Source organism: Haliotis cracherodii, unplaced genomic scaffold (assembly GCF_022045235.1).
Source record: "Haliotis cracherodii isolate W230 unplaced genomic scaffold, xgHalCrac1.p SCAF_27, whole genome shotgun sequence".
Taxonomy (NCBI): Eukaryota; Metazoa; Mollusca; class Gastropoda; order Lepetellida; family Haliotidae; genus Haliotis; species Haliotis cracherodii.
The window spans coordinates 2595393-2622027 of NW_027266283.1; the positions used below are offsets into that span (position 1 = coordinate 2595393).

Consider the following 26635-nt stretch of genomic DNA (forward strand, 5'->3'; position numbering starts at 1 on the left):
ATTGACAACATAGCGAGAACAGTGACACCTAAAATCATATATGTGCAACGTCTGAGGTTGACAGATTATGAAACGATCCCCTGCCCTCAACAAGCCTAGGCACATATCGTAACCACAGGATAGTCGGTTCTTATCACTAAACATCGGGTACGTTTGCCTAATCGGCCAAGGGACCGTGAAGATTCCGGGGTAGAATAGGTCTTCAGCAACCCATGCTTGCCGTTAAAGGTGACTATGCTTGTCGCAATAGGCGACTAACGGGATCGGGTGGTAAGGCTCGCTGACTTGGTTGATGCATGTCATCGATCCCAAATGCGTGGATCGATGCTCATGACATTAATTACTGGATTGTCTGGTCCAGACTCGATTATTTGCAGACCGTCGTCATATAGCTTGAATATTGCTGAGTGCGGCGTTAAACAACAAACCAACCAACCAACCAACTAATCGACAGTTTGCATGGGAAAACAAATTAAACACAGCACAAGGAGGCAAGGGATTTTTAATAATATTTTTACATCAAAAAATATGTTTTAGCAGGGAGATATTAGGTCATTGTATAATTCATGAGGAATGAACATGTTCGCAAACCTTATTCACTGTGAGGTGCCTCAACAGCGATGAGGTGTGTTCCACACGGATCCAGGTAATATATGCATCCTTCATCATGACTTCTTTAACTGCATTTACATGTATTTATCATCCCAAACTGGCTCCCACAGGAGATATAAAGCAAGCCTGGGGTTTGTTCCACTTTTATCAACTCGTGTTGATAAATTTTATATCAAAAGACACTCGGGTGAAATTCTCTATATATCTGCTAAATCTGACAACGAATATTACAAAAACTCAATTACATATAATTACAAATCACGACGCCCATCACAGTTCAGTTTCACAACTGAAATTAAACACTTCCTTCTTTGATAATGCAAAAGCGGTTCAACCGTTCATGTCTTCCTTTAAAATTTTGAGCTTCCTTCGTTCGATCTTGCTGTCAATTCCCAGTTCGTCCAGAAATTCATCATCTAGTTCCATGAACAATCGCCCGTCAACCTTATGTGTCTCAAAAATACGAATTGTGTCATCTGTGCAGTGGCGCTTCTTCAAACATTGTACTAGTCCTCCTGGGGTCAGTTTTTCAGGATCTGTCAAAACGACAGGTAAACTTTCTTACAATCATATATTTCTATGGACATCACACTTATCATTATGAAGGGGCAGTCGGGTAGCCTAGTGGTAAAAGCGTTCGATCGTCACGCCGAAGACCCGGGTTCGATTCCCGACATGGGTACAACGTGTGAAGCCCATTTCTGGTGTCCTCCGTCGTGATATTGCTGGAATAGGTCTTCAGCAACCAATGCGTGCCGTAAAAGGCGACTATGCTTGTCGTAAAAGGCGCTAACATGATCGGGTGATCAGGCTCGCTGACTTGGTTGATGCATGTCATCGATCCCAATTGCGTGGATCGATGCTCATGATACTAATCACTGGATTGTATGGTCCAGACTCGATTATTTCCAGACCGTCGTCATATAGCTGGAATATTGCTGAGTGCTGCGTTAAACAACAAACCAACCAACCAGCTGACACGCCGCGGTATCACTGGAATACTCCTCAGAGCGACAATAAACGAAGATCACTCACCTAGACACGCCGTGAGCACGCATCCATGGAACACAGACTTTGACTTTAATAATTTGGAAAACTCTTCTCAACCAGTCATCTACTCAATCTATAGTTTTAACCACGAAAGCGTCACACAGATATACTAGAATAAGTTCCAGATTCCAATTCTTCTTACCCATCTTGCTTTCTGCTCCTTGTTGCCCGGCACCCGACGCTGTCATGCTGCCACTGTGGTTGTCACCAGTTGCTATGTTCCCTATATGGCCTTTGTTCACGATGCTCCGGCTTCCTATTATTATGATAATATATAATAAATATTTTAAAAAGCATTGAAATACAATTAATATAGGAGGAATATATTATGTTATAATATGTTATGAGGAAACAACAAATAGTTGTTTGAATACAGGTGCTCTCATTTCTTACATTATTTTTTTCATTTATAGTATATAAACCTAAGCTGCAAAATCTGAATCTATTATCTCAAAACATTAAGTAAATGTGTATATGCAATATTTGTGAGTTGGGTTTAAGGCCGCTTTTAACAGTATTCTAGTTATATCACGGCGTGTCAGCTTAATGTGGGAGGAAAGCCCGAAGTGATGCAGGTATCTGACGTTTACCACTTCGACGAGACCCACGAGCACGGGTTTGGTGCTGACAAACCTAGAAACACAATCGGGGCGAACCGAGATTCGAACCCACAATCTTAGGTTTTTGGCGTGCCCAAGGGACGCAACTCTGCACAGCGAATCGCGGCGCCTTAGACGACTTGGCCCCTATTGGTTACAATCAATCTTTATTGTATGAAAGGCCATTGGCCCATATACAATATTATTTACAGCTGTACAGCGCATTTTATAATTATTTGATAACTAATATGATGCTTGACATATAATAGAGGTATTGTAATAACAGAAATATCAACATAGTCCATGACATGATAGATATTATAATAGGTAACGTAAATGTGATGATGCTGAACCTTGGTTATAGTTTGTGGTCTCGCTATTTCCCATTCCACCGTGGACGAAACCGGCGACATTGGCAGTCCCCACGTGGCTACCATTTCCAGCAGCAGTTACACTGATATTGTATTCTGCGTCAGCCATGTTAAAATCTGAAAAGAAAATGAGTCTACGATATTACAATATTCCAGTTGCATAAGTTGTGCCCTGATACTTTGTTTCTCAGAGCCAACTCTGTGCTCCTGGGTTACAAAATGGGGCTACTTTGTCACTTCAGCTTTTAGTCTTTAGCATTTCATGCAAGATAACCTGATGTGACTTTCACACTGCTCAGAGACAAACCCTCGACAACCTTAAACGCGTGAAACATTCTTATAAATATCAATACCCTTAATTGCACAAACCGACCCGTGAAGATCCGGGTTAGAATATGTCTTTAGCAACCCATGCATGCCGTAAAAGGCAACCATGCTTGTCGTAAGGGGCGACTAACGGGATCGGGTGGTCAGGTTCGCTGACTTGGTTGATGCATGTAATCGTATCCCAATTGCGTGGATCGATGGTCATGATGTCAATCACTGGATTGTATGGTCCAGACTCCATCATTTAGAGGCCGCCGCCATATTCCTGGAATATTGCTGAGTGTGGCTCTAAACAACAAGCCAACAAACAAACAAATAAATGCACAACCCCTTCACAATAACACACTTGATACAGAATAAAGCTTTTAAGCACGGACCTACCTGGAGGCGTGTTTAATGACTAACTGCCGTATAGTTTGATCGTCGCCTGTGCAGAACGCAGTATCTGGTATTACCTGGTTCTATTTACGGATATTCCTGGGGAATTACGTGACACAAGACAAATAATGTCGTACCTTCACTGTTGACACAACACTATTTAAAATTATTACCATCGAACGGGTTTCCCTGTCAACGGCTATCTTTGGATCTGACGAGAGTCCTTCACTGATTAAAAAACAAATAATTTAGAAGCTGGCTTTCAGGTCATGCAACATGTATCCGTTCCCCAGATGAATGCCAAATACAATGTATTAACATTATCAGGTAATATTGTTCATTTTAGAAACCCTCATTTTAAAAACCCTCATTGAAAGGTCTAAGTCCAAGAAAAGTAAGCGGATGTACAAAACAATGAGTCTGTTATATTATTTACAAATTATCAAACCATGACTAGTTTCTTCCCAATTATTTATATTCCTGTTATGTCCGACCTACATCTTTTTTGTCTTGAACATTAATGAAGCACTTTGATATTGTGCATAGATTTTGTTGTTATTTTAAAGTTACTTTACGGTTGAGGTTATGATATTTCCCTTCACCTGCCATATATCTCAGTGACAGTTACTTTACTGTTGAGGTTCTGATATTTCCCTTCCTCTGCCATATATCTCCCTGACAGTTACTTTACTGTTGAGGTTATGATATTTCCCTTCCTCTGCCATATATCTCCCTGACAGTTACTTTACTGTTGAGGTTATGATATTTCCCTTCACCTGCCATATATCTCAGTGACAGTTACTTTACTGTTGAGGTTCTGATATTTCCCTTCCTCTGCCATATATCTCAGTGAAAGTTACTTTACTGTTGAGGTTATGATATTTCCCTTCCTCTGCCATATATCTCAGTGACAGTTACTTTACTGTAGAGGTTCTGATATTTCCCTTCCTCTGCCATATATCTCAGTGACCCTCACTACCATCAACCCCGACCACCCATACACACGCCTATGTTGTCAATGACTACACACAGCGAGTACCTGTACAAGATAACAAATCCATGAATGCATATGCAAACGCGTGTTGGATCATGTTGTCGACTAGCTCTACCACTGAGTATTGTGCAGTTGCATATTTTGATATCGATTGTTGTATCCAAGTGAATGTTAAAAGGGCTATGTAGTGAGTCATCACTGTCAACAATGACTTCCTGAATGAATATCATATCACTATTTAACTACGCGTTGACAAACGGAAGAGGTAGAGTGTATGTATTGTCATATTTAATCTAAATACGTCCGTACAACACAGTAACATACTATCTATCACGTAGCCAAACGAATTATGATCTTCTAAATATATGTTCTAACATTGAGACACTAAATGGCATGTCAATTGCATACACGTTCATAATCCTAATATACTTTTGACCGTACCTTTGATAAATTACCGTTTCTCTAATCGCGATGAATATTTTTTATTGGAGACAACAACCATAAATCAAAGTAAAACAATTTGAATGACTTTCGCATTTATAAAAAAGTACTCAAATGATCAACACCGGGGAGTCAAAACACATATAAACTTCAACCCTTCAAACCAATGACGTGTATTTCTATTCTTAATTCCTGACATCGATACAAGGTCCCTCTTTGTGTTGCTTTGATTGTTCAGGTGTATCGATTGACCCATTTATCTTTAATTCCTCAGGAAAAGCTTCCTGGTGCGTCACACACTCGCCATCGTTGACTGCAACCATGTTGATATAACATGCCTAGTTTCCCTGTATATAGACCTGGTATTTCCAGTGTCGTAATCCCAAACACATTGGTCGGTCTCTGTATAGAACTTTCTAGCCATGGTGGGGGCACGGGCGGCCCAGTCGTTTAAGGCGCCGCGATTCGCTGTGCAGAGATGCGTCCCTTGGGCACGCCAGAAACCTATGATAGGTTCGAATCCCGGTTCGCCCCGATTATGTTTCTAGGTTTGTCAGCACCATACCCGTGCTCATGGGTTTCACCGAAGTGGTAAACGTCTAAGACCTGCATCACTTCGGGCTTTCCTCCCACATTAAGCTGACACGCCGCGATATAACTGGAATACTGTTAAAAGCGGCGTTAAACCCAACTCACTCACTCACTCCTAGCCATCGTGTTTGCGAATTCAAGATGCATACTGATATGACAGCATGCGTTGCTGAAGATCTATTTTACCCCGGATCTTCACAGGGCTTAGGACTTAGTTTTCAGTTAAGAAAACGGTTCTTTCTCCCATGTGATTGTTGAATTCTCAATGTTTTATTTTTAAAAAACTTTTTACTTTTGTTATTTAGTAAAATTGACTATATTTTCAACAAGCCCTATAGTCTTTATACAAATGCCTAGTGCATGAACCATGCTACAGCTACTCACAGGAGTGTTCCAGCTGGCTGATTTACGATATTACCTACACTTTATCCATCTTAGAAAAGACAAAACACAAAGGGCTGTGATTCAGCGGTACTCGTCTCTAGACACCCTGCAGAGCTGGTGAACTCTCCTATCATTGAGCCGCCCCAGGTTAGGCGTGTGCCTCTTACAATATGCTTTTAGATGAGGTAATCTTGCAATTGATAGTCAACGCCAAAACATCTGTGAAAACTGCAGGTGACAGTCTAGCTATTACCACAGATTGGGGACCGTGTTCTCAGACCAAACATGTAATAACACTATAATGTAGTTAGATTGAAATTATGAATATTGCAACAATTTGTAATATGTCTATCTTGTGTGATAAAGTATAATGCACATTATGTCAGGAATATTTGTGAAAGAAGGTAAAGAACACCATGAATTATCTTCCTTTTTCTCCCAACTAGGAATGCATTAATGCCACAACAAGAGGCACTAAATCTCAAAGCAGTGTTTAACAAATTTCACAGACTTACTCTATTACCTGGTCCTGGCCATGTCGCCTAAGGTCACGTTTCTCAAGTTGCTACAAGCACTGGTATTATTATTATTCCTTGAGGTAAACATACATAGGAAGAAAATGATACCACAGGTTTTCCAGCAAACGAAGTAGAAGTCACATGAACATAACATCTGACGATTAGTTCATACTATTGCTTTATGTATGTGTATGATTATAACATGGCATAATTCCTAAATATATTATTCACTTATACTCGCATGACACTTTCAGATATACTCATATAGCAACTACTTAAAGGAGGCATTAGATGTGGGAATTTGTGAGTATTAAGTGCCTTTTTGGTGTATATTTGGGAACCATGACATTTAGAAACTTACTCCAGTGGAACCTTTTTTTTTTGTTCATTTCTTTTGTATATTGGCCCAAGGCCTTATACAAAAATATACTTGATGTATTGATTCTTTGATTCACACTGTTCGGGATATTACATGAAATAAATAGTTTGTACTTTAAAAGTTTGAGCTGTATGGAAACTAAGTACGGATCAATATGGACGAGATTTGGACATCCTTGTACCTTGGAAAATGTGTTCCAGATTTAGATGAACCTTCAAGGACATATACCGAACTAGTTTGTCCCCCTAGGATGTTATCTTCAACTACAAATACACATCCATGTTTCTAAAGGGATGCAATCATAATTCATGACATAATCTATATCATTCACTATTGTAATGTACAGCGTGTTAAAATACACTATAGTCGATATTGCAGCCATGGCGATACAGAAACAACTTAAAATAAGACCATATCTCAGGTCCCATGCTTACATTGGATTTCTGACTACTACTGAGCCGGCGTATCAACGTAATCATTATAAATAGATCCATCGCATTGTTTTTGACAAGAGTAACGTTTGCACGAACTTTGTTGTTATAAATCCATATGTTAATGACAACACAGAGATTTTAAATAAAAGAATTTTTTTGCGTCAATTTTTAAGAAATAACCGATATCATTGTGTTTTTAATATGTTCAGGGGAGCATGTGTGAATAAATATTTAAAAAAACAATATGTGAAACAACACCAAGTTTTATTGCATTTGTTGTATCATCCGCTGAAACGGATGTACGAAGTTGGGTGAAAGATCGACAATGGCCTCATACTTTCACGATAAACTCTCCATGCACCATGTCAGAAAAACAACCCTCGGTCATTAACAACTTGTATTTCTGGTGTTTGGATATAACCTCAAAGCAGGATAAAACCAAACAAAGATAACCTAAGCTGAAACACAATCTGATAAATCTGACAACGAATATTACAATAACTATGAACTCTTAACAAGACTGAACCCGACAAAACAGTGGTGGCAGCGTGACCTGGCATGCGAGGAGGACACAGTCATCTAGCCCACACTTTGAAATCTCCCGATGGCTCATTTGCATTGAAAAACAAACATATTATATAATATTTGAATAGTACAAAATACCATTTAATAAACCCTATTGGGTTATATTATATTTCATGAGGACAAGTGTTTGCAAACCTTCCTATTCACTGCGAAGTGTATCCACAGCGAGAAGGCGAACACAGTTAATCCTGATAACTTCGAGATTATTTTTAAGCTGCATGTGTATGTATCAGAGTTTCGTGTCACAAATGGAAGTAAACACTTGGCAATGAAAAAACAGTTCACTGGATGAGGTCCTCCTTTAAACACTTGAGCTTCCTTTGTTCTATCTTGCTGTTAATCCCCAGTTCGCCAAGAAGTTCATCATCTAGGTCCATGAACAATCGCCCGTCAACCTTTTGTGTCTCAAAACTCTTAATTGTGTCCTCAGTGCAGTGGCGCTCCCTCAGACGGTTTATCAGTTCTCCTGGGGTGAGTGCTCTAGGATCTGTTGAAGGTGAATGATGTCGATTACAGATATGTCTCTCGATGTCACAAGTATTATCATGAGTACATTATACTCATTAGAAACCATTTACCTAAACAAACCATTTTGACAAACACACCGTTGAATATCCACAATAGTAATCACAAAAGGATATATATCTTATATACCATGGGTTTATAAAAGCAAACGTGTTACAATTGAATTCGAGAAAAGGTTAACAGTGTAAAATATCAAAATAATGTATACATGACTTTCGGCTGTAATACAATAGAGATCTGTCCTGTAGACCCGTGAAGATCCGGGGTAGAATAGACCTTCAGCAACCCATGCTTGCCATAAAAGGCGACTATGTTGTCGTTAGAGGCGACTAACGGGATCGGGTAGTCAGGCTCGCTGACTTGGTTGATGCATGTCATCGCATCCCAATTGCGTGGATCGATGCTCATGATGTCAATCACTGGATTGTCTGGTCCAGACTCGATTATTTCCAGACCGCCGTCATATACCTGGAATATTGTTGAGTGCGGCGTTAAACAACAAACAAATAAGATCCGTCCTTGACAAGCCTTACCTCTTGTGCCACCAGCTCCAGGTTTGCCATCGACTGAAGCAGACATATTCCCGCTGTGGTTATCACCTGTGGCAATATTACCTATATTACCTTGGTTTGTGATTTGACGACTTCCTGTAATGTAACATGTACATATTATTACATATTGGGGTTGAATATAAATTACTTTTAATACTTGTTAGTATTTTACAACGAATGCATTGACCAAAGTTTCATTTATAAACACATGCTTGTGGTCTTCCCGAAACCGTTCATTAAGCTTTGTATTTTAGCCGATAATTCTTACTGTTGCTTTTATTTATTATAATTCAATATTCAAAGCATGAATGGGAATACATTTTCAGCAGTCGACTAAATTTTGGGGACGACAGAGTCCTGGGACTTCTCTACAGCCGATTGTGACGAAGCAAATGATTTCAATGTACATTGTGACGACATGATAGCAGCTTGTGTAATAGAGCTAAACCTTTTAAGAGCTTGTATTTAGAGGAATTCACTTTGTGTTGACTTAACACGTAGCAATGCGTGTCGTAAATGCCACTTGAGGATAACGAATACTAAAGTATATGTTGTGAGACATTAAATCGTCTGTTGTGGCACCCATCCCTCATCACAAAGCCATGTTGACGGTCACAAAATTCAGGATGACAATGAAGAAAATATTTTTGTTCGGACTGGTATATCTAGTTAGGCCAATGATTATTATTCGAAAATGGCCATCTTCCGTCATATGCTCATGTGTTTAATGGAAAATAATTGTGAAAACAGGATGCCGAAATGATGGTTGACGGACAAAAGCTCTCCTTAAACACTATGTTTTGTTCCTCATTTTATCAGTTAATAACGATATACCCATAACAATTAATTCCTAATGAATATATGTCATGTTTTTTTAATCACATTAAACTGCAATATATATGGTATGAACCGGGGTTGTTGAAAAACATATTCAATGGATATTTCAATGAACACAACATAGTGATAAAAATACACAATACACTTAAACCTATTTGATTAATTGTGAATCATTTTTGAGTTGACTACCTTGGTTATGGCTGGTAGTGACGCTATTGCCCATCCCGCCGTGGACAACACCAGCGACATTGGACTTTTCCACCGTGCCGCCTGCAACTCCCGTGACTTTGATATCATACTTTGACATTTTGTATTCTGAATAAGCAAGGATAAACAGACATGATGAGCAATATGACTTCACAAGTACAGAACAGGCGACAACATTTCAACATGGTTCTATCATGGGTTTTTTTATTGTCGAACTTTATTGCACTTTTGACAAACTGGATCAGAAATACACATACTGGGCTACGACCAAGTGTCGTAAAGCCATTGGATTAGTTTAAACTTTAAAAAAACCCACAGATCTGTGTAAGACAAGAAAGTTAACCTACCTTGCTGCTGAAGGGCTCTTCATGCAATGAGCCTCGCTGTCACCTTCCCGTCATTACATATTAACATATTGACATGGATCTATATATAACCTCTTTCCTGGAAAATACCTTCCGTAAATGACGCAACGTCATGAGTTGTGTCAATAAAAAACAATTCTAACTTCAAGTCTGATGTCATCACTGCCTTACACCATGTCTCAAGTGACAAAAAGCATATGATTATCTAGGCTTATATCAGGCAGAAAAGAGCAAGGGTGTGTGAGCCTTGTGTCAACCAACTGATTGATATTGAATTACAAACGTTTAGTATTGACTAGGAACGGACTGTACACCTATTGTGTGAACGCTATCGATGTTGTCGGTTCATCTCATGGGTGCTCATAACAGAAGCCGTCACATAGCTTGAATATCGCTGAGTGCGGTGTTAAACAACAAACAAACCAAATCCTAACAGAAACTTGAAGGAAACTGATTAATGCCCTTTTGTTGACGATTTCAATTTAGTGGTGAGCATATTTGAAATCAGCATAACGAGAGATTGATAGTGACACTGATATCTTTCTACAAAATCATTTCAGTGAAAAGCGATTATAAACCTCCAATCGAACGAGAAGTCTTTTCCCTGTTGAATGTGACTCAATCACGAGTTGTACCTGTTTAGAAATATCCCAACTGTCCCCTAACAGATTCATGATCCCTAACTGGGTTTTTTAAGTGTATATAATCCGAGACAGATAGAGACACTGAAATCTTTCCACGAAATCTATTTGAAGTCACTGCTGTGTTTTTGCATTTGTTTTTGATAATAAATTACGAACTACAAATGGAAATTGTTCTGAAATGTGGCTCTATCACAAGTTGTATTTGTTGAGTAACACTCCAGGTGAGTAGAAGGGGCGACGACTTGTAATGATGGCCCAACTGAAAAAAGACTTCAAACTGCTGAACTGCTTTGTTACGATGTCACATAGAATGAACGTTTTGACATACACTGACTTAGATTCCCAATTGCGTTCGATTGGCTGTCGATATATGGATAGTTATTTGACACTGACATTCTTGGAAGACACTAGACGAAAAAGTGATTTTAGGAAAGAGGCAGTGATACATATAACAGCCAGGTTATTTTAGAATCGAATTTGTATAACCCTAAGGGTAACATATATTGATGCACGTATTTCTCGATTCAGAAATATCGATTTGCACTAATGAAAATCCACACAGAAAAGACATATGTCTTTCATGGTTTTACCTTTTTGACGTGTTACCATTGTTGTGAATAAAAATATGATGATGTAGATATAGGTTCAGAAATTGTCGTTTTAAGTCGTTGAAATCAGAAATGCTGGTTTGAAAACTTCGACAAAATGTTTTCACCTGCAGGTTATGAAATAACGCCATGAGACGGTTTAAAACACTATATTTATATGTCCCCTTCACAATGATCTGATTCAGTCTTTCCCGAGAAGAACTTGCATTCATCCATTGTAAAACCCTCACTATGACCGTCCAGAGTATAAATAAATCAGTCACATTGTCCCACACTGAGTAGTTGAAGGCTGCTGAATAGTGTAGGTGTATTGAAAGCTTCTCTAACTGTTGTTGAGTGAAAGGAGATATTATTAAAGTTATTCACAACAAATCTTCAACATTGGACACGAATTGATATGATTCTAGATCGACTGCTCGTGGCAGAGATTTCTTATGAATATGGAAAGGGTTTTGTCGCTTTTATTCACTTTGATTAAATCTTATTTAACAAGTAGTATATGAACTTCGAAAGTAACCAGGAGGTGCATAGAATATGTAAATGTACAATGTCAATGCAAAGGAGAATAACCAGTGTTGAATATCCCCCGAAGCAGATTCCACTTGGCGTAAGGGCAAAATAGCTGTGACAGTTTTATGAATGGACTGGTGAAAATCAGTGATGACACCAGGTATTCTCAAAAAGGGTAAGTATGTCCAGTTGCATTCACACTAGTTGCATCAACAAGCAAGTATTCATTTCCTGACGCCGCACAGCCATGCGACGCCAGCCTGAAAACAAGCCAGACAATCAAGTGATAGATGAATCAGAAAACTGATCCGTTAAGAAAATGGAATTACGCCTACTTTGTACCAGTAGAGAGATTCTTTTGCTTATAAGTAAAGGAAAAAGTGTAAAGCGTGTATTCGTTTTGCAACACACTGTGGAATACAATTTAGACCACATTAACTCGAAATATTGTGACCACGGATGAAGAGTGAATGAGTGAGTTGGGTTTAACGCCGCTTTTAACAGTATTCCAGTTATATCGCGGCGTGTCAGCTTAATGTGGGAGGAAAGCCAGAAGTGATGCATGTCTCAGACGTTTACCACCTCGATGAAACCCACGAGCACGGGTATGGTGCTGACAAACCTAGAAACATAATCGGGGCGAGCCGGGATTCGAACCCACAATCATAGGTTTCTGGCGTGCCCAAGGGATATCTACAATGTAAATATCGCTTGATCTCACCCAAGCGACATCACCTGTGGGAGCCAGTTTTGGATGATACATTGCAATAATAGGCTAGTAATTATTATAACATATCACAGTTTTAACATTACTTTTGCACCCCAACATACACAGCACTTACTATTTTCTACAAATAATCGGTCTTCCTTTGGAGTAGTATTTTTTTCCATGAATACGAATGAGAAGGTGGATGATATGACTGTTGTTTTCTTATTCGTAGAAGGGGGGTGAGATTATTGTTGTTGTTTTCTTATTCTCAGAACTTTCAGGTTCCATATAACAACACTGTTGTCAAATTTAATGTTTATTATGTTATAATGGATGATAAAATTATGCAATGCTAAAGCTACGGTTCAAATGATAATGGGAGTGTCTGTGGATCTAAATACAGTGAGCAGCCATCAGATAATTCATATTGGCATGCATAGCATCGGCACGGCAGTGTATTACACATGATCATTAAATTGTCGATAAGATTGTGCGAATATATTATTTTGGAAGAAATTTCTTCAGATTCAGTATTTTCTTCCTTTCAAATGAGTCGTCAATGCCAAAGTCTCCAAGTTCATCCTCGTTGAGCTGAGACGACAAATCCCCATCAATGCCATGTTTCTTGAATAGTTGAATGTGTTTCTCCAGCTTCTTATTTTGTAGGAGACCAATAATTTCGTCCTCGGTGATGTCTGAAAGAGCTGTAAATGCAAGCTTTATAGTAAGTATTTTCAATATTAAACGTCACAATTCACATGTTGCGTCGCGTGGAAGCTATCATGTTTGTTTCAAGGTTACATAGTAAAACAGTATTTCACTTTAGGGTCGGTTAAATTTAATAGTTTATCCGTTATCTATAGACAAATTATGAGAAGTAAACATGATTCTTTTGTTTAGTTAAAATAAATACGTGTACAGAAGTTCGTTTTGAAAACGTTGGAACCTTTCAGCAAAGTTATGTACATAGCTCATCATATTTCGGCTTCCTGGTATTGATCCTGGAATGATAGATCAGCCATTTCACATTACAAAGCGGATTAACAGTAGTTTTACCTTTTCCTTTGAAGAATGCAGTGGGTCCTGATCTTTGCCCTGTGTTTTTTTCTCCTTGATCCACAGTGGCGCGTCGCATGTCCTGCCCACCTACGACGCCGTGGGCATTTTCAATATTATATGTTTGCTGCCTGTTTTCTGGAATGAAATGTTATGATCAATTTTTGGAGATAGAAAAACATATTTTTTTCTAAATCATCAAATCTAATGATGTTACGTTTAGATTGTTTCATTAGATGCATGGCCAAACATATATATATGGGAGGATGTGTTTAAGCGCATTCATAAACTCACCAATAGATTCCATCTGACCTTGATTAATGCCGGCAACCACAGAGTTGTCTACGTGAGCATCTCCCGTGACACCCTTCACGTCCATGTTGCTAATACCTGATGAATATGTTAAACATTCTCATGAATATATGCACAACTTAATAAAGGAAAATGTTAATACTGTTGATAATCTGATATAAATATCTCAAACCCCTTTCCATAATCGTACTATATCACTTGACAAAAATCAAATAATTTGACATAATTCAACTCGTTCTAATCTCAGATCTCAAAAACTATTTTTAAATTTATTTGAATTTTTCCCCGTTTCAAGACAAGGCAAAAGTTGACCGTATTGACACAGAGTTTGGGCTGATTTCTGCCTATGCCGCTCTTGCGTGTGGCATGATATGATATGTCAATTATTCCAGAAACCTCGATCACACAATAATGTAGATACCTTTACGTATATTCTTATGCTATCTGAAGCCTTGATAGTGGGAACACCTAGAGACAATTTAAGTATGGCAGCTGGCTGGGACTTAATAGGTTCATTGTTTCCTCTTCTTCAATTTGTGCATCCTAACAATGACAACACCATACATTTGAAGGTGCTATACGATGATCCAACACGTCGTATTGCCAGAATATATGACCATTTACTACAAGCGACTAACGGGATCGGTGGTCAGGCTCGCTGACTTAGTTGATACATGTCACCGTATCCCAATTGCTTACATAAATGGTTATGATGTCAATCACTGGATTGTCTGTTACAGACTCGATTATTCACAGACCGCCGTCATAAAGCTGAGTGCGGCGTTAAACAACGAACCAACAACCAATTCCTAATATGACATCCACTTCAACTCACATGGTACTTTCAGATATGCTCACCATATTGTTTCTAGACCTATTCTGCGTTGTATATATAAAGAACGCCATATGGCGATTGCTCAAAGGAATTTTGATCAAGGTTACAACATTCACGGCCTCAGTAAAGCGGAGACATGTGCAGGATATTTTTCAGATGCAACAAATGAGTGTCAAAAATGATGTCTGATGCAATTATCTATTTTGATTTGAACCACATGTTCCTGTGTTTTTTTCAGGCGAGCAATTGGCTAGCCTTTGCTTTTGCATCAGGAAGACAGGACTCACCTGTCTGCAAAAATCTGTAATCATCACTGTTTGTTTTGCTTTTAGTAGAGATATCTTTTAAATGTGGATCGGGTTTTGTTGCTTATATATTTTTTTTAATATTGTACATAGTGATGATTATCATTTACCCGCTCGCCAGTATAAGGGAAGATGCCATGTTGATCAACATGAGAAGTCAATGCTCTGTAGAAATAGAAATAACCGTGATGGAGAAAATGTTTCAAATCCGAATATCATCGCCTTGTGGAATTGTATGATGAAGTGGGCGGCAGATATAAGTAGCTAAGCTATCTGAAGAAATCGACCCCTGAAGATACTTGCTATTGAAAATGGATATCACTTGTATGTACATGGTATGTATTTGCCTAGTAAATGTATATGTAGATTTATGTCACAAATATAAAGGATATACCTCTTCATCTTAACAAGGAATGCTTGTTGCATTGCTTCGAATCAAAATTAATATTAACTATAGTAACGGAGGCATCAGATTTGGGAATTTTCGAGTTGGTTTGGTTTTGGTTGGTTTGCTGTTAAACGCTGCACTCAGCAATATTCCAGCCATATAACGGCAGTCTGTAAATTATCGAGTCTGGACCAGACAATCCAGTGATTGACATCATGAGCATTAATCCCCGCATTTTGGATCGATGACATGCATCAACCAAGTCAGCGAGTCTGACCACCGATCCCGTGAGTCGCCTCTAACGACAAGCATGGGCTGCTGAAAACCTATTCTACCCCGGATCTTCGAGTATTAAGTGCCTCTTATGTGTATAATTGAAATTTCGAAACTTACAAAAGTGGAACCTTTTTTGTTACATGAAATAAATATTTTGTACTTTAAAAGTGGCAACTGTTTGGAAACTAAATATGGACTAGATTTGGACATCCTTGTACGTTGGAAAATGTGTTCAAGATTTGGATGATCCTTCAAGGATATATACCGAAAAAGTATGTACATCCTGTCGCCCTGTTATCTGTTATCTTCAACAACAAATACACATCCGTGTTTCAAAAGGGCTGCAATCAAAATTCATGACATAATCTATATCATTCACTATTGTAATGTACAGCGTGTTAAAATACACTATAGTCGATATTGCAGCCATGGCGATACAAAAACAACTTAAAATAGACCATATCTCATGTCCCATGCTTACGAATCGATTGCTGACTACCACTGAGCAGGTGTATCAACGTAATCATTATAAATAGACCCATTGTTATTGAACGAACGTTGTTGTTATAAATACATATGTAAAGGACAACACAGAGATTTTAAATAAAAGAAAGTTTTTTGCAACTTGATTAATATTTAAGTAACCGATATCAAATATAAATATTTAAAAAAAACAATATGTGAAACAACACCCAGTTTTATTGCATTTGTTGTATCACCCGCTGAAACGGATGTACGAAGTTGGGGGAAAGATCAATGATGGCATCATAATTTCACGATAACCTCTACATGCATCATGTCAGAAAAACAACCCTCGGTCATTAACAACTTGTATTTCCGGTGTTTGGATGTAAGATCAAATCAGAAAAAAAAACAGTCAAAGATAACCTAAGCTTAAACTTAAACAATCTGATAAATCTGACAACGAATATTACAATAACTCGTGACAGAATTCGTCCAATATCGACCATCACCCATTCAAGTCTGAACCAGACGGTGGCCAACGTGGCAACGATCTTCAGCAACCCATGCTTGTCGTATCAGTATGCATCATAAATTCGCAAACACGATGGCTAAGAAGTTGTTATACCGAGACCGAGCAATATGTTTCGGACGCACCAGGAAGCTTTTCCTGAGGAACTGAAGATAAATGGATCAATTGATACACCTAAATAATCAAAGCAACACAAAAAGTGATCTTGTTTCGATGTCAGCAATTAAGAATAGAAACGCAAGTCATTGGTTTTAAGTGATGAAGTTCATATGTGTTTTGATTTCCCGGTGTTGATCATTTGAGTACGTTTTCTATAAATTCTAAAGTCATTCAAATTGTTGGCATGCGAGGACACGGCCAGTTAGCCCACGAGTTGTAATCTCCCGAGGGCTCATTTGCATTGAAAAACAAACACAACACAGCAGCAGAAATGCAAGTGTATTATTTAATGTTTGAATAGGACTAAATACAATTTACTAAACGAAATTGGCTTATTTTATATTTCATGAAGACAAGTGTTTGCAAACCTTCCTATTCACTGCGAAGTGTATCCACAGCGAGAAGGCGAACACAGTTATTCATGATAACTTCGAGATTATTTCTTAAGCTGCGTGTATATGTATCAGTGTTCCGCACGACAAATGGAAATAAACACTTGCTTCTTTGGTAATGTAAATCCAGTTCACTGAATGAGGTCTTCCTTTAAACGCTTGAGCTTCCTTTGTTCTATCCTGCTGTTTATCTCAAGATCGACAAACAAATAAACAAACAAACAAACATATTATATAATATTTGAATAGTACGAAATACCATTTAATAAACCCTATTGGGTTATATCATGTAGTGTTTGCAAACCTTCCTATTCACTGCGAAGTGTATCCACAGCGAGAGGGCGAACACAGTTATTCATGATAACTTCGAGATTATTTCTTAAGCTGCATGTGTATGTATCAGCGTTCCGTGTCACAAATGGAAGTAAACACTTGGCAATGAAAAACCAGTTCACTGGATGAGGTCCTCCTTTAAACGCCGAAGCTTCCTTTGTTCTATCTTGCTGTTAATCCCCAGTTCGTCAAGAAGTTCATCATCTAGGTCCATGAACAATCGCCCGTCAACATTATGTGTCTCAAAACTCTTAATAGTGTCCTCAGTGCAGTGGCGCTCCCTCAGAAGGTTTATCAGTGTTCCTGGGGTGAGTGCTCTAGGATCTGTTCAAGGTGAATCATGTCGATTACAGATATGTCTCTCGATGTCACAAGTATTATCATGAGTACATTATATTCATTAGAAACCATTTACCTAAAGGTTTTAAAACAAACCGTTTTGACAAACACACCGTTGAATACCCACAATAGTACTCGCATAAGGATATATATCTTATATACCATGGGTTTATAAAAGCAAACGTGTTACAATAGAATTCGAGAAAAGGTCAACAGTGTAAAATGTCAAAATAATGTATACATGAATTTCGGCTGTAATACAATAGAGATCTGTCCTGTAGACCCGTGAAGGTCCGGGGTAGAATAGGCCTTCAGCAACCCATGCTTGCCATAAAAGGCGACTATGTTGTCGTTAGAGGCGACTAACGGGATCGGGTAGTCAGGCTCGCTGACTTGGTTGATGCATGTCATAGCATCCAAATTTCGTGGATCTATGCTCATGATGTCAATCACTGGATTGTCTGGTCCAGACTCGATTATTTACAGACCGCCGTCATATAGCTGGAATATTGCTGAGTGCGGCGTTAAACAACAAACAATTAAGATCCGTCCTTGACAAGCCTTACCTCTTGTGTCACCAGCTCCAGGTTGGACACCGACTGAAGCAGCCATATTCCCGCTGTGGTTATCACCTGTGGCAATATTACCTATATTACCTTGGTTTGTGATTTGACGACTTCCTGAATGTAAAATGTACATATTATTACATTTTGGGATTGAATATAAATCACTTATAATACTTGTATGCATTTTACAACGAATGCATTGACCAAAGTTTGATTTATAAACACATGCTTGTGGTCTTCCCGGAATTGTACATTGAGCTCTGTATTTTTTAGCCGATATTTCTTCTTGTTGCTTTTGTTTATTATAATTTAATGTTCAAAACATGAAAGGGAATACGTTTTTAGCAGAAAACACATTAGTGGTCGACTAAGTTTTGTGGGCAACATAGAGCTGGGACTTCTCTACAGCCGATTGTGACGAAGCAAATGCTTTCAATGAGCGTTGTGACGACATGATGGTAGCTTGTGTAATAGAGCTAAACCATTCAAGGCCTGCTGAATTTTATTTAGAGGTATTCACTTTGTGTTGACTTAACACGTAGCAATGCGTGTCGTAAATGCCACTTGAGGATAACGAATACTAAAGTATATGTTGTGAGACATTAAATCGTCTGTTGGGGCACCCGTCCCTCATCACAAGGCCATGTTGACGGTCACAAAATTCAGGATGACAATGAAGAAAATATGTTTGTTCGGACTGGTATATCTTGTTAGGCCAATGATTATTATTCGATAATGGCCATCTTCCGTCATATGATTATGTGTTTAATGGAAAATAATTGTGAAAACCGGATGCCGAAATGATGGTTGACTGACTATAGCTCTCCTTAAACAGTATGTTTTGTTCCTCATTAAATCAGTTAAAAACGATATTCCCATTACAATTAATTCCTAAAAAATGAATATATGTCATGTTTTTTAATCACATTAAACTGCAATATATATGTTACGAACCGGGGTTGTTGAAAAACATATTCAATGGATATTTCAATGAACACAACATTGTGATACAAATACACAATACACTTAAAACTATTTTATTAACCGTGAATCTTTTTTGAGGATTCTAACACTCCTGGTGTGTAGAAGGGGCGACGATTAGTAATGATGGCCCAACCGAAAAAAGGACGTCAAAGTCAAAGTCAAAGATATTTATTGCATGTAAGGCCTCCGGCCCATATACAAGAGAGTTACAAACAAGTAGTGTACATATTTGGATATATGCTCATGTTTAACAATTTGTTTCTTCTGAGGGAAATTGCATTTTTAACATATATAGCCAGTTTTAATATGACAGCATCATCTTTTGAAGAAAGAAGAGAAATAAAAGCAGGTACAGGATAATTTGACAGATAACTTTCTGGTATAAACTTTCCTCTTAGGTCACAATAATAAGGACAGACAAAAGTAACATGAATTTCATTTTCTATAGCTGAATGACATAATGGGCCCAGCCTCTTTGACTTTTCAGTGGACATTTTATTCCTTCATTTATCATGAGATCTAACAATACGAGCCTAAATTGAATAAATGGACGTCGAAGGGTTGTTGATGTTAATGTTGAATAAGACTCTTAAACGTTCTGTACAAGTCATACCTTGAACTATTTTCTAGAGTAGAATGCCAATCCTGATAAAACATTTATAGATTGTTCACGAAATTGTTTCAAAAAGAGTTTAACATCACCAATTGTTTGGTTTTACCATACAAATCCATAGCCATAAGAAAACAAAAGGATTTTGATATGTGATGCCCATGTTACTTTGCCCATGTCGTCGAAAAGTACAAGCATATTATAAGCAAGTTTGGGGATTCGGCGTTCATGCATTCCAAAAATATTAAATGAGTATTTCAAGCATCTAATTTGGGAGTTGATATATATCGGGTCTCTGCCACATTCGCCATAGACCATACAATAGCGTGTTGATAAGAAAGTTTTACAGTCTAAAAGATGTAGCTTTTCAAGACAATCGTATCGCTGAAATCCCCATACTTCTGATCCATAAAACAGGATTGGTTGAATTTGGGCATCAAATAATTTAAAAATGTAAAAGTGTACAATCTCCTACTTTCTGCGAGACAGACATTACTCTTCACTGAGGCCTTCTTTGCACGTGATGTTAAGAGCGAGACACTTTTCTTGAAGTTCATTGTATGGGTAAACATTACGCCAAGATATGTATGGTGGCTCAGAAGATTAACACATTTACCATTCAGTGACACCTCACCCCCTCTTCTGAAAATGACAATGTTTGTTTTATCATGGTTAATTGATAGTTTCCACTCTTTGGAATAAAATTCTAAAATATTAAATTGTTTTTGTAATCCAACAACAGAATCTGACAATAAATTTCATCATCGGCAAAAAAGAGGCATCGAAATATCTATAACATTTGGGAACAATTGAAGACCATGTTCACCCTTAGCCATAATTTCATAATATAATTCACTAATATCAAAATGAGAACAATATCGGGCTCAAGATACAGCCTTGTCGTAAGCCAACAGGACAAAGAAAATCGGTTACATCGGCACCACATCGTACACATGATTTGATATTTGAATACATAGCTTTTAATATAGAGTACGTCAAACTGCTGAACTGCTTTGTTAAAACGTCACATAGAATGAACGTTTTGACACACACTAACTTAGATTCCCAATTGCGTTCGATTGGCTGTCGATATTCTGATGGTTATTTGACACTGACATTGTTGAGATAACACAGGACGAAAGAGTGATTTTAGGTGAGAGCAAGTCATAAATATAATAGCCAGGTTAATTTAGAATCGAATATGTATAACCCGAAGGGTAACATATATTGATACACGTATTTCTCGATTGGGAAATAGTGATTTGTACCAATGAAAATCCACACAGAAAAAACATATGTCTTTCATGGTTTTACCTTTTTGGTGTGCATACCATTATGGTGCACACCAATATGATGATGTAGATATAGGTTCAGAAATTGTCGTTTAAGTTGTTGAAATGGTTTGTAAACTTTGGCAAAATGTTTTCACCTGCAGGTTCTGATATAACGCTATGAGACGGTTTAAAACACTATATTTATATGTCCCCTTCACAATGATCTGATTCAGTCTTTCCCGAGAAGAACTTGCATTCATCCATTGTAAAACCCTCACTATGACCGTCCAGAGTATAAATAAATCAGTCACATTGTCCCACACTGAGTAGTTGAAGGCTGTTGAATAGTGTAGGTGTATTGAAAGTTTCTCTAACTCTTGTTGAGTGAAAGGAGATATTATTAAAGTTATTCACAACAAATCTTCAACATTGGACACGAATTGATATGATTCTAGATCGACTGCTCGTGGCAGAGATTTCTTATGAATATGGAAAGGGTTTTGTCGCTTTTATTCACTTTGATTAAATCTTATTTAACAAGTAGTATATGAACTTCGAAAGTAACCAGGAGGTGCATAGAATATGTAAATGTACAATGTCAATGCAAAGGAGATTAACCAGTGTTGAATATCCCCCGAAGCAGATTCCACTTGGCGTAAGGGCAATATAGCTGTGACAGTTTTATGAATGGACTGGTGAAAATCAGTGATGACACCAGGTATTCTCAAATGGGTGTAAGTATGTCCAGATGCATTCACACCAGTTGCATCAACAAGCAAGTATTCATTACCTGACGCCGCACAGCCATGCGACGGCAGCCTGAAAACAAGCAATCAAGTGATAGATGAATCAGAAAACTGATCCATTAAGAAAATGAAATTACGCCTACTTTGTACCCGTCTTTTGCTTATAAGTAAAGGAAAAAGTGTAAAGCATGTATTCGTTTTGCAACACACTGTGGAATACAATTTAGACCACATTAACTCGAAATATTGTGACCACGGATGAAGAGTGAATGAGTGAGTTGGGTTTAACGCCGCTTTTAACAGTATTCCAGTTATATCACGGCGTGACAGCTTAATGTGGGAGGCAAGCCCGAAGTGATGCAGGTCTCAGACGTTTACCACTTCGGTTAAACCCACGAGCACGGGTATGGTGCTGACAAACCTAGAAACATAATCGGGGCGAGCCGGGATTCGAACCCACAATCATAGGTTTCTGGCGTGCCCAAGGGACGCAACTCTGCACAGCGAATCGCGGCGCCTTAGACGACTGGGCCACCCGTGCCCCCTAATTAACAAAGTGCCCCAACCCCCCTACGGATGAAGAACTTCTCCAATATGTAATTTTCACATACAATACAGACAACTCAACAAATAGGGAACACGCTTATCAAAATCTTAAGATAAAGAGTGTCTTTTGATATCAAATTTATCAACACAAGTTGATGAAAGTGGAAAACGAGTGTTGATATATTTTATATCAAAAGATATAAGGGTGAGATTTGATTAATCATCCAACATCATACTTCCAAGTTCTTCAGTTTGTAGACAGTAATAAGCTGTGTCTTAAGTATACAAAGTACTGCAAACAGCTTTAGTAGAAGAGCCATTAGTGATGTCATTTGATTATGACGTCATGGTAACCAATGACAGCACAATGGTCTGCAAAGTATTGTGATGCAATTTCATTGCAGCGATATCTACAGTGTAGACATCGCTTGATCTCACCCAAGCAACATCACCTGTGGGAGCAAGTTTTAGCTGATAAATTTCAATAATAGGCTAGTAATTATTATAACATATCACAGTTTTAGCATTACTTTTGCACCCGAACATACACAGCACTTACTATTTTCTACAAAAACATCGCTCTAAATTTGCAGTAGTATTTATTTCTATCAATACAAATGAGAAGGTGTATAATATATGACTGTTGTTTTATTATTTCTATAAGGTGTGTGTGGGGGGTGGGGGGGTGTGGGGGTGAGATGATTGTTGTTGTTTTCTTATTCTAAGAACTTTCATGTTCCATAAAACAACACTGTTGTCAAATTCAATGTTTATTATGTTGTAATGAATGATAAAATTATGCAATGCTAAAACTACGGTTCAAATGATAATGGGAGTGTCTGTGGATCTAAATACAGTGAGCAGCCATCAGATAATTCATATTGGCATGCGGAGCATCGGCACGGCAGTGTATTACACATGATCATTAAATTGTCGATAAGATTGTGCGAATATATATTATTTGGGAAGAAATTTCTTCAGATTCAGTATTTTCTTCCTTTCAAACGAGTCGTCAATGCCAAAGGCTTTAAGTTCATCCTCGTTGAGCTGAGACAATAAATCACCATCAATGACATGTGTCTGGAATAGTGGAATGTGTTTCTCTAGCTTCTTCTCCTGTAGGAGACCATTAATGTCCTCCTCAGAGATGTCCGAAAGAGCTGGAATGCAAACCTAGTAGTAAATATATTTCATAATAAAAGCCCAAACCCACACGTTATGTCACGTTGAAGCTCTCTGATGGTTTTCATGTTACACAATGAAACAGTATCTCACTGTGGTGCCGTTTAAAAAAATATTGTTTATCAGTTTTCTTATAAACGATTTATGAGAAGCGTGTTTCTTTAAGATCAGTGATTCTGTATTAATAGCATTCCGTCTCAGGAGCATCTATGAATACATTTTGAAGGATACTGATTTGTAGTGCAGAAGTAAACATGATTCTTCTTATAAGTTAAATAAATACGGGTGCAGAATTTCGTTTTTGAAACGTTGGAGCTTTTCCGCAAAGATCATAGCTTATTATATTTCGGCTATCAATGAAGTATTGATCCTGGAATGATAGATCAGCTGTTCAAAGTTTTATGTAACACAGATGATAAACAGTAATTTACTTTTTCCTTCGAAGTATCCAATGGGTCCTGATCTTTGCCCTGTGATTCCTCCTTGATCCACAGATGCGCCTCGCATGTCCTGCCCACCTACGACGCCTTGGGCATTTCCAATGTGGTACGTTTGCTGCCTGTTTTCTGGAATGAAATGTTAATGATGATTAGATCAATGTGTAGAGATAGGAAACCAATTCAGTTAATTTTTAAATTCGATATCAAATTAGATTATGTTTCTTGATTTTATTTGCTACATGTGATGGATGCAAGGCCAACCATATTAGCCTCATCATGTGGGAGGATTGGTTCCTGCCAATCGCTATCCTCATTTGGTCTTTATTATTTGTTTTGTCACTGCAACTAACACATTGACCAATTGCTGATTCATAGTTTTAAAGAGACCTCTTATCAATATGGAAAGGGTTTATAAGGGTTTGTATATAACTTATAATTATTCAATATTCAAAATATGTTGCAATACCTTTTTAGCCGAAAACACGAGAACAATGGACTAATTAAAATTTAGGGACAACAAAGAGCTAGACTCTGGCTCCCTTCTTTCATCTACTGTCACATGATAAGTGCATAGCAATGAGAGCTGCTATGACATAATAATGACGCTTGCTATAGAACCAAATCTTTCAAGGCGTTCTTAATTGTCTTAAACCAGAAACCTATGATTGTGGGTTCGAATCCCGGTTCGCCCCGATTATGTTTCTAGGTTTGTCAGCACCATACCCGTGACCGTGGGTTTCACCGAACAAATCTTTCAAGGCGTTCTTAATTGTCTTAAAAGGTGCTACACACTGTCAGTGCAACTTGAGTATAATGATGTTTTAAAATTATGTTTGAGCACACGCGAATGTCCAGGGCCATATTTCTTTTAAAGACAACTATAGGTGTTTCATTTATTCAGATCGAAAAGAAGCTCAAGACATAGGACCACTAACATAGTATTTTTCCCAAACAAACAAAGTGATCCCGTTTATTTTATGTATTGTAGAAAGGAGATAAGCGTACAATGTTCGTAATGCTGGCAATGTTAGCCATGTTATGCTGTATATCCTTTTCCAAGTTCAATTTAGCCCTGTTAAAACAGTATTCTTGTCTTCTATTTAAATCCAATCAATAACAAAATATTCTTGCCAAATTATGTATATATGTCTTTTCTTTTACCACATTAATGTATGACATTTCTTATGAATCTGTGTTTTTTTTAAGTATTTGAATCTTTAAAAGGAACATTTCAAAATATGACATCGAAATGAACAGCAATGGGATATAACCACAGGACACTTAAGTCTATTTTACAAATCTCTTTCAGTTGACTACCTTGGTTGTGGTTGGTAGTGGAGGTATTACCCATCCCGCCGTGGACGAAACCAGCCATATTTGACGTTTCTGTCGTGCCTTCACCTCCCTTCATTGTGATATCATACTTTGACATTTTGTAATCTGAATAAAAAAAGATAAACAACTATGATATGCAATATAACTGCCCAAAATTGCAACAGGCTTCTCTCGTGGTTTTTCATCTTCTAACTGTTGTGTCCTTTTGACAAACTGGACAACAAACAAACAAATTAGATTACGAACTGTGTCTACATGGTGGCTATATACAAGCGGAAGACATGCTTTTTTCTTATTTATACTCAGCCGTTGGTGGGTTTAAACTTTAATAACACAGAGCTGTGTATGACAAGGAAGTCAACCTACCTTGAATCTGAAGGGCCCTTCGCGTTATGAGCATCACTATCATTCCCGGTATAACATGTTAACATATTGACATGGATCTAGTTATAGCCATATTTCTCGGGAATACGTTCCTTAAATGACGCAAGGTTATGAATAGTATGACAGGAAGACAACTCAAGCTTTACGTCTGATGAGGTATTATCACCATATAACACCATGTTTTACGTTACAAATAGGTCATAGATATCTAGGCTGATGTCAGGCAGAAAGAGCAGGGTTGTGTATCGCTAGTGTCAACTTACGGATTGATATTGAACAGCAAACGTTTCGGTTTTACTATGAATGAACTGTATACCCATTGGACGACCCATATTGATGCGGTCTGTTCATCTGATGTGTGCTCATGATGTAATATGCAATTATAAAATTTCAATGCAAAAAAATGCACCCCTGATTATCCACCGAAAAATGTTTTGCCTAAAGGGCAAAATAGCTGTGAAGCTTATATGAATGGACCATTTAAAATCAGTGATGTGACACCAGGCGTTTGCGAAAAGAGTAAGTATGTCCTGCCCCACCAGTAGCATTAATTATCATAA

The 26635-nt window shown here is 37.9% G+C and overlaps 4 protein-coding genes across 4 annotated transcripts; all 4 read right to left on the bottom strand.

The window, feature by feature from the left end:
• Positions 1–486: 486 nt before the first annotated feature.
• Positions 487–3807, bottom strand: LOC139473249 (uncharacterized). The gene is made up of 4 exons (XM_071255781.1): positions 3341–3807; positions 2615–2749; positions 1805–1918; positions 487–1148 (listed from the first exon to the last, which is right to left on the bottom strand). Exons 2-4 carry the CDS (start codon positions 2739–2741, stop codon positions 943–945), a joined length of 447 nt encoding a protein of 148 aa, XP_071111882.1. The 5' UTR covers positions 2742–2749; positions 3341–3807; the 3' UTR covers positions 487–942.
• Positions 3808–7325: 3518 nt separating this feature from the next.
• On the bottom strand, positions 7326–10206 carry LOC139473221 (uncharacterized). Its single transcript, XM_071255747.1, has 4 exons — positions 10131–10206; positions 9766–9891; positions 8722–8835; positions 7326–8150 (listed from the first exon to the last, which is right to left on the bottom strand). The coding sequence occupies exons 2-4, from the start codon at positions 9881–9883 to the stop codon at positions 7945–7947; spliced, it is 438 nt and encodes a 145-aa protein (XP_071111848.1). The 5' UTR covers positions 9884–9891; positions 10131–10206; the 3' UTR covers positions 7326–7944.
• A 2805-nt stretch (positions 10207–13011) lies between these two features.
• LOC139473222 (uncharacterized) lies at positions 13012–14061 on the bottom strand. Its single transcript, XM_071255748.1, has 3 exons — positions 13970–14061; positions 13676–13813; positions 13012–13323 (listed from the first exon to the last, which is right to left on the bottom strand). Exons 1-3 carry the CDS (start codon positions 14052–14054, stop codon positions 13121–13123), a joined length of 426 nt encoding a protein of 141 aa, XP_071111849.1. The 5' UTR covers positions 14055–14061; the 3' UTR covers positions 13012–13120.
• Positions 14062–23571: 9510 nt separating this feature from the next.
• On the bottom strand, positions 23572–26100 carry LOC139473261 (uncharacterized). Its single transcript, XM_071255797.1, has 4 exons — positions 26058–26100; positions 25674–25796; positions 24348–24482; positions 23572–23894 (listed from the first exon to the last, which is right to left on the bottom strand). The coding sequence occupies exons 1-4, from the start codon at positions 26098–26100 to the stop codon at positions 23692–23694; spliced, it is 504 nt and encodes a 167-aa protein (XP_071111898.1). The 3' UTR covers positions 23572–23691.
• Positions 26101–26635: the final 535 nt, after the last annotated feature.